Source organism: Lissotriton helveticus, chromosome 10 (genome assembly GCF_964261635.1).
Source record: "Lissotriton helveticus chromosome 10, aLisHel1.1, whole genome shotgun sequence".
Classification (NCBI taxonomy): Eukaryota; Metazoa; Chordata; class Amphibia; order Caudata; family Salamandridae; genus Lissotriton; species Lissotriton helveticus.
This window is the reverse complement of record NC_136071.1, coordinates 681913246-681927768: the sequence shown is the minus strand read 5'-3', so window position 1 is coordinate 681927768 and position 14523 is coordinate 681913246. Positions and strand designations below refer to the sequence as shown.

General features: G+C 40.8%; 1 protein-coding gene across 2 annotated transcripts in view; it reads left to right on the top strand.

Moving 5' to 3' along the window:
- RHEB (Ras homolog, mTORC1 binding) overlaps positions 1 to 14523 on the top strand; it is a 260875-nt gene that overhangs the window by 91814 nt on the left and 154538 nt on the right. For both annotated transcript variants that reach the window (XM_078663214.1, XM_078663215.1), the window contains exon 3: positions 12951 to 13018. In XM_078663214.1, the coding sequence (XP_078519340.1) occupies positions 12951 to 13018 (68 nt within the window). The remainder of the gene's footprint in view (positions 1 to 12950; positions 13019 to 14523) is intronic.

Genomic DNA, 14523 nt, shown 5'->3' with positions numbered 1-14523 from the left:
CTCCTAGATGGTATTAATGAAAATGCTGTCTCCAGCCAGTTTTGTGAGATTGACATTACCATCCTTTAAGGCTGCCAATCACTAGTCAAGCCACTGTAGAGACCACGATGATTAAGATGGTAGACAGCACATTTTCAAATGCAGACAGAGGTCGCCCCGATCTCCTCTTTTGCACCACAGTGCAGTACCTTTCGACCATGTCCGCCTCAAGCCTTTCCTTTAAACCCTTTGCTCTAACATGGGCTTCAAAGACGACATCCTGTAGTGGCTCATTTCTTTCCTAAACTACTGATTCCAGCACATCCAACTCCCTTCAAGGTCCCAATTTATCCTTTGTTTCCATTTTAGCACCAAGGCTCCATTTCCCCAGTGATATCCAATCTAAAATAGTCAACCCCTTGCAGTCCTGTGGCAGAGAATAACATAAAGTTCCACCATAATACATATGATACAAACTGTATTAAAAAATTACCTCGACTTGTGGTGATTGCCCCTGAAGGATTATTATCTTTGTTCTTCATCGTCTAGACTCTAGAACATTCAAATACCAATTTATCAGTCTTACAATATAAAATGTAAGTATAAATAAAAACTCCACATTTAGTCAATTGTATAATAATTTAAAAAATACACCAAACAACCCTTTATCATAATAAACACATGATTGATAATCATAACATCTGCAATGGGATATACAGCTTCTAAATATATGAATTATGCATCGCCTTTCGATGTTCTCTTTCACTTGGAGCTTCTTTGGGTTACCATACCCCCATAATTCTGCTCCATATTGGCGCAGCTGCTTCCACTTTCTATCGGTAAATTTGCACAATTATGCTGAATGATTGGCTACTCAGTTCTTGTTTTGTTTAAATGGAAGTTTGACTCTTGTAGTTTGTAATTCATCTTGTCTTCGAAGTGTAAGGCAAATAATCATTTGATATGCACTCCAGTACACCTTGGATCTTAGGCTTCCTCCTTAATCGATTGCATATCAGAAGCACACAGTGAGAGGCTGATCACTTTAATCACTTTTTATGCAAATTGTTGTGCGCCTTACTAATGGGATCTTCACATACTTGTGGTACAATGCCTTTAGCTCCAGCTCTTGCTGCTCTGCCATATCTTACAGTTGCTTTAAAATATATAACACATCCCCAAGGAAACAGACAAAATGCTTATTTGCTGTATGTATTAGTAGAGTGTAGATATATAGATAATCTCTGGTTGATTTATTCACCGACCCTAAATGAGTCACCACACTAGCCGGGAAGTCTGCAGCACTAAAGTAAATGAGGGTAACTACTGAATGCTTTATCAGTTGGAGCCTCCTACACCTTAAAGCCGCACCGGTATCGCCTTCTGCCCAGCTCAAGCAGATGCCACTGCACTCACACCTCAGGACCTCCTTCCACCGCAGTCCCCACCACAGGCCAGATGTGATCCTTCTGTCACTTGCTCAACTAATTGAAGGGCACAACACCAGTAGTTGTAGTAGGTGAAAGGGTCCATGCTGCGGTGCATGTGCCGCTGTGCTAGCCAGGGCACGAGTGCTACAGGCTGGGGTGGGTGCCCTCACACCACCCTGCGTATTCCAACAGGAGATCGAAGTAGCAGGGGGGTACAAACCACTCAGACAGGAGGTACTCTGTACTTTGTTTGAGCACTGGTTTCATATTCTGCTGATTCTTTAATCATTGTGTGTGTGATAGCTTTGAAGCACCTGGCAATGAAAACTGTTGTTCATGCCAAGTGTCCTCCTCAACCTCCGGTTCCCGTTATTGGAGCCGACTGGGATTAGACTTATGGCTGCAGCTGGCGGTTGCAGTCCGACTGCGGCGGACCCTGTGTTTGTGGCCAAGCTGATCAGCGCTGCCTCTCTACTGGCTCTGCCCCACTTGCAGCGTACAACATCTCGTCCCTTGCACAGCGTCTCAGAATCGATGATTTCGATGATGGAATTAGAGCTCCAGCTTGATGGTTCAAAAAGAGCTTGATTTGAGATCAACCATACAAATATAGTTGGACTAACATCTGGATTGAGGCTACATCCTGCTTGCCCATTACCATTCTCTTCTTTTACACCCTTGCTCCTCACCCCCTATAGAGTGCTCGTCATGCTAGCTACATCCCTACTGTCACCAGCACTATCTAAAGAGCCCCAGCAGTTTATGGTCCTGCGATTCGAAGTGGCTTTACTCTAAGGCAGTAGTCTTCAAACCTTTGAATGCTGTAGTGACACCCCAATTGAAGTTTGCAATGTTTAAACATTGCAGTTTTGTTCAATTATCCCTTTAAAAAATGCTATCAAATAGATCATTATTAACATACTCTTCTAGTCAGCCAGGTGTGGCACACAGAAGTTGAGGCCCTCCTACATTTGTAGTGTAGTTCATATATTCCCAATAGGCCCTGCGCATTGGAATAGTGTATCCTGTAGTTTAGACGTAGGACTGAAGTTGACTAGGTCTCTACCGAATATACTAGACTTAATTGTGTGTCTGCCAGCTAGCTCAGAGGTCACTAGAGACGTTCTCTAATGAACAAGAAGGGATTAGTTTCTGACGACCGTTTAAAACATGACAACTTTGTTCCCCAAGAATAAGAAATTTATCTCTAGAGTCGCGGAAACAATAGATCGTTATTTCACTCAGTCAATCGTGCATGCTTCGTTTCACCAGAGGTGCAGAGAAATAGAGAGACAGGTGTTTTCAATAAAAGGTATTTATTGAAGTCTTCTTTCTTAAGCATAAGAAATGATCTGCTGCAATCGTAATACTTGTGGTAAAGTACAAAGCGTACAGTACGAAGAGTATTATAAAATAATATTGTAAAAGCATGGTATGGTTTCTAAGCAATAAAATATCTAAAATGCATAAAATACATACAGTGATAGATAATGAAGTACTCAACTGGTGCTTCTAAAATACGCCTACCCCGGTGTACCTTACCTAGGTCTAGTACAAGGGACGATATAAGTGAGGTGTAGCTTAGTTTCAGTATTCTTTTTGCCAAGAATCTATCCAAGAATTCTCTTAGGGTCTAATCAGCTCCATACCTTGGTTTTAGAATGTAGGAGGTCTGGTATCTCTCTCTCAGGACTCGATTTCTCAGCAACCCGCAAGGGTAGCCTGGAAACACTGGAGCTGGATTTCTCGGCAGGAGAAAGTACAGCGTCTCTCTGTGCGTCAGCTGGAGGGTCGGCTTCCTTCGGCACTTGCTGCAGCAGGGCACGTCGGGCACGTAGATAGTCTAACTGCTCCAAACCACCGTGTGTTTGTTTGGACAAGTGTGGGCATATTTATACCTTGAAGGTGCAGAGTTTGACGTAAGATTGGACATAATAACGTCATTATAGACTTAATTCTCTGAAAACTCCATGATTTCTTGGATAAATTAATATTCATGCAGGGGGAAGTCCCTGGCTGCTGAAGGCGGGTTTTTCCAAGAAATCGTTGTAGATTTTCGGAACTAGTGGAAGTAGCCAAGCCGTATTAGGACTACTTGAGTTGTGTCTTAATATGGTTATGATTTCTATGCCTATATAAGGATATTTAATTGTATACCTATATGAGGGCATGAATCTGGAAAATTACACTAGGGTCCTAAAACGCTATACAACACCCACTCCACGTATTATGTCTAATATTACTAAATCTATAAGCATAAGAAACAAAACTAAAGCATGTGTTCCTAATCCCACCCAAAATACATGAAATGCATTAAACATGGTTTATACACATACATGAGTATTTGTCTTGTACGCATTTTACAAGCAATGGCTGTCATTAATAAATGCTATCTAAATGAAACATGTAATGACAGTTATGAAATGGCTCTAAATTTACAGAAGAAAAAGGTAGAAACCATTCCAAAGCATAATATATAAACAGTTAACGTTTTTATGAGATAATGCCAAATATTTGTCTATAGGAAGTTTTAAATGAATCTCTTGTTCTCTAAGAATATTTCTACTTTAAGCAGATTACTTTGTGCCAAGTGAAAGGATCTATTCTGGGATGAAGAGAAAAAGTTTTCAAATGTATATTGTAGAAACTTAAGAGTTCCCAAGTTAGAGGGTTTGTTTAGAAAAACCGAAGGCCGAATTTCAGAGTTTATGGAACGCTGTGTGCACTTTCAAAAGTTATTCACGGTGTCGGGAGAAAACATAAAATCATCTAAGCTGGCAAAGAAGCCGTCTACTACAGTTGGTGAAAGTGGAACTACTTCATCAAGTAGATCGAATGTGCATAGATGTGAAACATCGCCGTCAGCGTCAGATGCATTAGCATTGTTCGATGTAGATGGTACCTGTGTGCCTGTTGTTCCACGAACCTCACCAATAGCAGGATTCGCTGGTGAGATCTCAATTAATGCTGTCATCAGGATTGGCAGCCGTTGGGGGCATCACGATGTGTGAGTCGTTACAGGACCCAGCAAGGTGTCCACATCCACTGGCAGTGCTGATGGAAGTGTAAGACAGATGTCTAACACGCATTCTTCTCCGCAAAGCAGGCATCGTAGAACAGGTAAGATGCAATCTTGCCAGATTGGTCTGAATGAAAGGAACCAAGTGGTATTCAGATCTCTTAAACGAGCCAAACCAAGAATCTGTGTAATTCTGTCACGATACCTCATGGCCAGGAGAGCCTGTTCCATTGTAGTCTGGGTATCGTCAGTGACTGGACTTGCCATATCGGAGCAGGAGAAATAAAAATAGAATTCCTGCTACGCGTCCCAAAAGTAGAGGCAGACCACCGAACACAGAGTGCACGAAATTTGGAAAAATGCCGAGGACTGCTTCGAATGGTGTTAACAGTCCCGAAAAGATAGTCTTAAATACATGTGCGATGCCACTGGTATCAGACATGTTTAAGATTTGACCTAACATTTCTGAAAAATGTACTGGGCAGTTTGTTGATAATAATACATGTATCTCTGCAGAAGTCCTTGCAACTTGCAGATCATACGTTTCTCTATACGAGATCAGTGGCACAGTTTTTTGTAAAAGAATGGCTATCATTCTGCTTAAAGTATCAATTTGTATGGAAGAGATATTCAGCGAAGGCCATAACGCCGTCTCCCTGTCTGTAGTACTCTTGGATACAATACTTGCATACAACAAGTGACCCTGGCCGACACACTAACCAGATACGCTTTTCCTGGCAGCATGCCACAACAGCTGTGATCGTTGAGCATAACGTTGCTCCCATTGGAAAGCTGATTAAAAATTGGTTCTATCACGGCGCTGGAGTACCGTGCATGTGACAAGAAAGGTTTTTTAAAGAACCTTCGCAGGCTCCATGTAGGTTAATACCTTCACATAAAAGTGTACCGCTTAGGATTGTATTCTATTGTAATTGCATTTATATAGCGCTTACTAGCCTGACAAGGCGTCGAAGCGCTTTTTCGGCGGGTAGCACGCTACTCCGGGACCCATAGAGGATTAGTGTTGAATTAGTATAGTGAAACATGCAAGTACATTTTAAGTGGTGGATAGGTTAGTCAGTTATTTGGATTTGGAATGATCGCAGAAGGATAGAGTAGGACAAAAGTTTGTATTTATTTATCGCACGCTTGTTGACGCATGCTATTCAGGGAGCCTATAAAGGATTAGTGGTGAATTAATATGGTGAAATATGAGGTAATTTCAGTGGTGGATATTAGTCTGTTACTTGGAGTGAGAAGGATATCGGATGGATAAAAGGGGGAGAAAGATTTGCATTCATATAGCACTTGTTACCCCTGATGGGTGTTGAAGCGCTTTTCTGGCGAGTAGCACGCCACTCCGGAACCCATAAAGGATTAGTGTTGAAAATTAGTATAGTATAAATATGAAGTAATTTGAGTAGTAGATTCGTTATTCAGTTATTTGGGCAGTATATTAGTATAGTTGAATATGGAATTTGAGAAGTGAACATGTTAGTCTGTTAATTTTGATTGAAAAAGGATAGTGGAGGGATAAGAGTGAAGGATTTTTTTTTATTTTTTAAGTCTTAGCCGTAGGAAGAGGCTTTTGGATGAGTAAAAAAGAGTTTTGGAGGGAAGGAGTCAGAGGGGAGAGTTTAGAAAAAGGGCAGCATTTCTGGCCCTAGTCCCGACCAGTCTCGAACAGGCTCAAACAGGCAACTACCCTTGTCCTCTCCGCCCTTAACAGGCTCAAACAGGCAACTACCCTTGTCCTCTCTGCCCTTAACAGGCTCAAACAGGCAACTACCCTTGTCCTCTCCGCCCTTAGCCTCAACGCCCGGGCTGAGACACCCTAAGCCTGGCCTTTTTGTAGCCCTAGAAATCAGATGACCCCTTCAGCCAATGGGAACCCTAGCCCTAACACTATCCAATCACAACACTAGCCCCTACATTAAGGAACCAATAGGAGACCAGGACCTTGGAGCCAATCTTAGCCCTAGTCCAAGCACCCAATCAGTTAAAAAAACCCTGATCTCTATGTCCAATGAAGGCCGTAGCCCTACCACAAGTCCCAACCTAAGTCCAAGCAGCCAATGGTACAGGTAGCCCTAGTCCCTACTTCCAATAGAAAGCCTAACCCTACTCTTAGTCCCACAACTGGTCCAACAACCAATCACACCAGAAGCCCTAAATAGCTACTTCCAATTAAAGGTCTAACCCTAGCCCCAGTCCCACCCTACTCCCAATAACATAGGAAGCCCTAGTCCCTACTTCCAATAGAAGTCCTAACCTTAGCCCTAGTCCCAACCCTGCAATGATTGAATCACAGACCGAGAAACCAATCAGAACCCTCAAATACCCAACCAATGAGGACATTAACCCTAACCCAATAGAAACACCAGATACAACCACCAATCCGTGTACACATGTGCCAACCACTAGCACACCAAAAAAGGTCCCAGCAACCTCAGACAAGGTTTGCTGGCCAGGGAGTTGGAAGCTGCTTGCTCCTGTTCAGAATCTCCTAGGAGACAGACAGGCTCAATCCACAACTTTGGACGTCTGCAGGTAAAGGCTTCACTAACTCGAAATCTAACAATACTGTTTGAATAGAGCTTTACACCCCCTGCTGGCCAAAAAACGAAGTGCACAGGCCCCAGTAAATACAGTTTAAACAGCTCACAGAAGCACCCTCTGATGTAGAAAATCCCTGTTGCAAGAGGGGGGCTGGCCTCACTGGCTTGTGAACACAAAATGGTAGCTGGGGGTGCACTGTTTGAGCACACTGGCCTAAGCACAGAGCAAAGGAGAAATTTGAAGGGAAAACAGATTTGTCACCAAGGAATGAGAGGGAAAAACTACAGAGGTTGGACTGCAAATCCCACAATTCAACACACTAAATGAAGGCAATCATGGGCAGGGAAAACCACAAATTTAAAACACAACACAGGTGATAAAATATGCAATTACAGGCAGGCTAAAACTACAATTTGTAACTGTAACAACCACAGGCATAGACAGTAAACACAGAAAGTGAAAATCGTTTTTTAAACAACTTTTTGCCTTGGGAAGAGGTTGACTTAATGTATCCTTTACCCAACCTTTCATACAGGCCCGCTGGTATATGCTGTAGACAATACTGAAATTGGAAAATCGTCACTGGTATCGTGATGGTACCATGTATTATCCGTTCAACTACAGGTTTCTCAGAAACTGTTAATGGTAATCTTTCCTGTTTTTCAATGCTCGGCACCATATAGTCTGCTCCTCTTTGTGCCAGAGAGATTTGTTTATCTGTAAGGTTAAAGACAGTAAACAATGACGTGGTATTGATTAGACGCCATGGCACATAGCCTGAACGGTGATTTTGCAACGTCCAGCCTAGTAGCATTATAGAACGCAATTGAGACTGGCCATGTTGTAACATTAGCAAATCCTGTTCTATTATGTCAATGGCAGATGATACAATGCTGTCCAAAGAATAAATTCTGGAGGACAGAGTTGTTAACCCATTGTCTTTTGTAGTTCTTTTTGCAAGAGAACTACTTGTTCCCATAGCAGTTTATGCTTAATTGTGCCACCTTTAGCGTTTTTGAAGCCGTTCTGAACCCAGTTCTGCAAGTATTAGTTGTAAGACTGGACGCAGTAATACGAATCGCACTCTTGAGTGTGTGGGAATTCGCGATCGGGATTTTCAAGCGCCATCTTGAAAGCCTTTAGTTCAGCTCGCTGAGCTGTACAGTCTCCGAGAGATTGAGTTTTAGTGACCATAGGTCTAAATTTACCTTCGCGCCAGCAACCTTTAACAATCGCGCATGCAGCACTGTAAGCTTGTTTACCTCCAATTGCGGGCTGTGCTGATCCGTCTGTATATTTTATACAGCAGTAATGTTCAAGTGGCAGAATTTCAGTCGGCAGAGGACATTCTAATTCGTATTGTAGGAATTCTTGTGTTTTCAAATACGGGTCAAAAATGTATTCAACATCTGTTGCAGCAAGAGAGTTAATCCATTGTATCCATCTTGGATGTAGAGCTTTTGCATTTGGAATCCTTGCTTTTGTCACTGCCTTTAAGGCAGGTACAGGTGTAACGATTTTAATGCGTTTACCCTGTGCGAGGGCTCTTTCTTTTGCTAAAGCAGTCTGAATCGCTGTCAGTATTTTTTCTGTTGAAGTGAATTTCATTTCAGCTTGTGTGTACAAGTGTGACTTGTATGCTATTGGTACTGTCTTAACTTCGTTAAAGGTATGTGAATCCGCATCTCCCTGGGATGATTCAGATCACTAGGTTATGCACGTTGTCGTGTGTTTGTAACTGTGCTTTTGCTAACATGAGTTTAGATGTCTGTAATCCAAAACTAGACGATATGAATTGTCTGGTTTGGAAACAGGAAACAAAGGATTGTTCTTTGATGAGGTGCATTTTTCAATCACCCCTTGGTATTCAAGTTGATTTAAAATCTCCCGGACCTGTTTTTTAGCTTCCTGTTTTACAGGATATTGCCTTTGCATTGTTGGTTGAATTTTCAACTGGATTTTATGGTGTGGGGAATCCTCATCATATCCTACATGATTTTTGTATCGTGCTGGGGCCTGGGCTACAGCCCATTTCCTAGCATATGTGTATTTTTTATGTATTGGAATGTGATTTGAGAAGGCTGGCATACTTATATCTTTGCCATATGGGCACTCCCTGACAAATTCAGGTGGCCAGTCTTGTTCAGCTAGTAGGATGTCATAACCCAAGCTTCTCCCAAAAGAGTGCTCTAATTTTTCTTGGTTTGTCCCCCTCCATCCGAAGTGTTACTTCATATAACTTATTTGGTACAGTAACCCTGGTATCTGCAGTTTCAACTTGGATACTTTTATTCAAGTCCACTGTCTCCAGATGATCCTTCAGGATCTTGCGAGCTATGGTTACCTCTGCTGCACTGTCTAGCATTGTTTGGTTCCACTCCCGGTTCTTGAGTTGTGTCCTCAAGATCCTCGGCATGTCGGATCTTTAGACTTGTTCCCTTCTTTTTCGTAAATTGGGTTTTCTTATTTTTTGGAACGTGCTGTTCGTCTTTAGACTTCACTCGTTCTTCTGTTTGTTCTGAACGTCCTCTTCTTTCGGATTTCTGCGAGGAAGTCTGAAATGTACGATAGGAGCGTGCATCATTATCTTGATATCTGTCAGGTTTTCTCAAATTATCCTTGTTTCTAAGGTTATATCTCTTTTCAGAGGGCTCCTGTTGAGGAGGCCTTCCTCTGGACTCAGAACGGTTCTCTCTAGGAAGTGTCTGTTTGATGTTTTCCCACTTCTTTTTGGGAGTAGTGAGATTATTTTTAATAAAAACTTTTTCAGGATTTTCAGTTAGTGGAGGTTTTACTGGTTTCCCACCCAAACTATCTCTACCTAGTTCTTCATAAGATTTCTCAATAATTCTGGCAAGTTCAAAAGGTTGCTCTGTGATATCTGTTTCTTTTAGTTTTTGGCGGATCGCCACTGATGCTGCTTCACCTTTTATGTTGGCTAATAGTATAGCCGAGACCTGTTTGAAATCTTTAAGTAATTTCATACACAGATTTAAGGCCGGTTCATTGAAGCAAAAACTGTACCCCCAAGTGTCGCAGTCCTCTACGTGTGGTGCAATCCCCATTGGAAAAAAGATTGTCAGAATCCTGCGTTTCTCATGAGGTGTACTATCAGGGAATACTGCCTCTATTTGAGTAATTTTTTGTGCTAACTAGAACTGAATTTGTTCTCGTTTTGCGGGCAATTTACCAATTTACTGACTGTATAGTCTGTGGTGTAATTTTGTTTGTGTTCCCTTGATGAGGGATGTGCTGTAGAATTCTTACAGCTGGTTGGACTGTTAAAGTCCTCATGACATATTGAACCAACTGCCTGTGTATTTTAATCAGCTGTTTTAGCTGAGCTAATAGTTCAGGACCTGTCATTGTTTCAATGTCAGGATGTGGTGTACAGCTGGCTAGTACCGGCCATGTTGCTCCTGGTCTAACTAGTGGACCGAGCCTGGTAATGTGATTTTGATGTTTTAGGGCGCCTTTAAACCAGAGCTGATGCTCTTGGTAAGTTAGTGGAATTTCAACGTCCTCGATAGGAACGTATTCCGCTGGAGGTTCCTCTTCTTTGTAGTAGTGGAACATATGTGTTGTTGGATTTGCTTGTGGAAAGATAATCCATGAATAGAATACCTCTGTCTGCCGATATTCATGTGCCTCTATGAAAAATATAACTACCACCTCTGGGTGATAGACCATTTTCTATAAGTTTTATAGCTATAGTTTTCCTTACGTTTTCCAGGATGATTGATTATAGCATCATCGTCTTCCTCATTAAACCCTGTAACGTCTACACTCGGCTGGGTTGCATTTACTGCAGCTCCACCGGTTGTGTTATTGTCGCCGTTATCCGGCATTGTTCAATGAAAGTTTGCAGAGCAAGTTTTCAAGGAAACAAAGATTAGGTGCACAATATTTTGGAACACTGTATCCTTCAACGTTGAACAAACTAAAAACTAATACATAGGATTCTTCGTCCTACTCAATTTAAAGCGGATATTTTATCCTTTAACCCACTCCAGACGCCCATTGGAGTATTTTACGGGAAAAAGGAGTCTGTGTGAAAAGCACGACTGAGTTACTCTAGTATCTAGCGTTAAATTATCGCCTTACCAAACTTTGGGCGCCGTGTGGTGTAGTTCCTATATTCCCAATAGGCTCTGCGCATTGGAATAGTGTATCCTGTAGTTTAGACGTAGGACTGAAGTAGACTAGGTCTCTACCGAATATACTAGACTTAATTGTGTGTGTGCCAGCTAGCTCAGAGGTCACTAGAAACTTTCTCGAATGAACAAGAAGGGATTAGTTTCTGACAACCGCTTAAAACATGACAACTTTGTTCCCCAAGAATAAGAATTATATCTCTAGAGTCGCGGAAACAATAGATAGTTATTTAACTCAGTCAATCGTGCATGCTTCGTTTCACCAGAGGTGCAGAGAAATAGAGAGACGGGCGTTTTCAATAAAAGGTATTTATTGAACAGTCTTCTTTCTCAAGCATAAGAAATGAACTGCTGCAATCGTAATACTTGTGGTAAGGTACAAAGCATACTGTACGAAGAGTATTATAAAATAATATTGTAAAAGTAAAAGCATGATATGGTTTCTAAGCCATAAAATACTTAAAATGCATAAAATACATAGAGTGATAAATAATGATTAAAATAACTCAACTGATGCTTCTAAAATACGCCTACCCTGGTGTACCTAACCTAGGTCTAGTACAAGGGAAGATATAAGTGAGATGTAGCTTAGTTTCAGTATTCTTTTTGCCAAGAATATATCCAAGAATTCTCTTAGGGTCTAATCAGCTCCGTACCTTGGTTTTAGAATGTAAAAGGTCTGGTATCTCTCTCTCAGGACTCAATTTCCCAGCAACCCGCAAGGGTAGCCTGGAAATACTGGAGCTAGATTTCTCGGCAGGAGAAAGTACAGCGTCTCTCAGTGCGTCAGCTGGAGGGTCGGCTTCCTTCGGCACTTGCTGCAGCTGGGCGCGTCGGGCAAGTAGGTAGTCGAACTGCTCCAAACCACTGTGTGTTTGTTTGGACAAGTGTGGGTATATTTATACCTTGAAGGTGCCAAGTTTGATGTAAGATTGGACATTATAACGTCATTAGAGACTTAATTCTCTGAAAACTCCATGATTTCTTGGATAAATTAATATTCATGCAGGGGGAAGTCCCTGACTGCTGAAGGCGGGTTTTTCCAAGAAATCGGAACTAGTTGAAGTAGCCAGGCCATATTAGTTCTACTTGAGTTGTGTCTTAATATGGTTATGATTTCTATGCCTATATAAGGATACGATATTTTATACCTATATAAGGGCATGAATCGGGAAAATTATACTAGGATCCTAAAACGCTATACAACACATTGACACCTAATTGCCCATTTCAGAGTGGCTGACTGGTGCTTTTTTTCACCAAAACAAAGCTCGTTTACTTGAATGATGCTGTTTTTGGCAAGCACACCTTTTGGTATCAATTAAGCACTACCCCCGCCCCTCTCCATAGAGGGCTCTTCACAGAGGTGGAAGACCTCTTTATTCTAAGGGCATAGCACCTACTTCGAGCCCAAAACAAGTGTACAAACAGAAGAAAATGCCTGAAATAGTTGTAGAGAGGGCCTCAATTTAATCTGCTAACATTAGAGAACTGCAGTTACAGGTAAGTAACTAATTTCTTGTATATTGGATGTTGGGGGCCCTAGGTCAGAGGTCACAAAGGCCTATCCTTGTAGGAAGGAAGTGTTCACATAGCCCATGTGCATTGACTTACCTGTTCCCCATTTATCTGGAGTTTGATATTACATGCATTGTGTTCCAATCTTCAGCAATAATACTTTTATAGCTATTTATTTGTAAGTGCTTTTCTCTCTCTCATGGTATTGTCTCCATTTTTTAATGAACCTGTTGGCTGTTTGTTTGGTTATTTAGGTAAATATTTTTATTAACTCTGTTTTCTCATTTTCAGCATTTACTAAATTGATCTCGGTTAATGGTCAAGATTACCATCTTCAACTGGTAGACACTGCTGGACAAGTAAGATGTTTTGTGGAGAGTTGTGCATAACTTATTGTGTGTGTATGTATATGTATGTGTGTGTTTATATAATATGTATGTATTTTAGCTGCATGCAAGTTGCATAAGTTCCAATGGAGCTCCCTTAACTTGTTTGAGATTGGAAGAAAGGCAAACCACTCTGAAGCTGTAACTGTTCATCTAGTTTATTGGTTAAGGCAGAAGAAATTAATATTTAAACAGTGAAGAGAGACCGTTGACTCTAACACTCCTTAAAAACAAAATGTGTTTAATGCTCCAGGTTGCTAATTTCATCATGTGGTTTGTTTTTAACAAAAACAATTTAAACAAGATAATTCTGATTACATAATTAGAACAGGGAATGACTGTATACGAGTTTACTAATAACCACCTCTGAAGCTACCACTTTGTTACAATTCCAAGCATACAGACATTACTCCATCATATGATTCTTTAACAAAGGCAGTTTGGCATCATTTTGATGACCTAATTTAAACTGAGGATGGCTTTTCATGAATTTGTTTAATTAATATTATCCACCTCTGACTTCACAACTTTGTTGCAATCTCAGCATAGAGCTAGAAATCAGACCTCCATACATAATACGCAGTCTCAATTGTCCATGATTTGTTACTTCGTATTATGATCTTAGAAATACATTTTCTTTTAGTGTTGGTTATATCACTCTTTAAATATCACTGCCTTTTAAAATTCATGTTTGCTAGGGAACATTTGGTGTACAATAAATCGATTGCATTTCTAATGCTTGTTCTGACTTCCTATCACTGTTGTGTGATTTGCTAAAGTTTCTTCATGTGCTACAACTAATGTCTCGGTTTGTTATGACTTTCATATGTTTAAGTATGCTTTACTTTACAGGCATTGTCTTGCTTACCATAATCTGTTTCAGGCATGGACATAGTCCCACATAAACAACAAAATCCGTTTTGCATTATGCAGTTATCAAATTATGCGTTTCTGTCACATCTTAGCCAGTTCGTATTCTTTAATGTAAGTGGTGAATTAAAAAAAAACCTGACTATAGAGTTAAGGAAGGGTACTTATTAGGCAACAATAAGTGCAGCAATTAAATCCATGGGAGAGCGTATGTCTGTCTTTGAAAAATATTGTATTATGCATAAGCAGAGAACATTCCAAAGGGATCAAAATTGTTATAAATATGGGTACATCCTCACCTTTGCAAGAAAATTCAAGGCAAGGTTACTTCCCACTGTGTCTTTAGAAGGCTAAACCGCCAAAAAGCTTTTTTACCCTTCCAGCTTTACATTCACTATTGTGCTAGTCTTGGGATGTTTATTAGCAAATAGAAATGCATTTTCACAGCGTGAAGCAAATCTTATTTGATGTGGCATGAATCTAGAAGAAATTTATATTAATGGGCCTTGGAATTTGTCGATCACCATTGGGGGTTGTAGGAATTAGCCTGATAAAAACCAGAAAAATTCAAAAGCATTCGAAAGTTTCTTGATGAGTCTTTGGTTTGC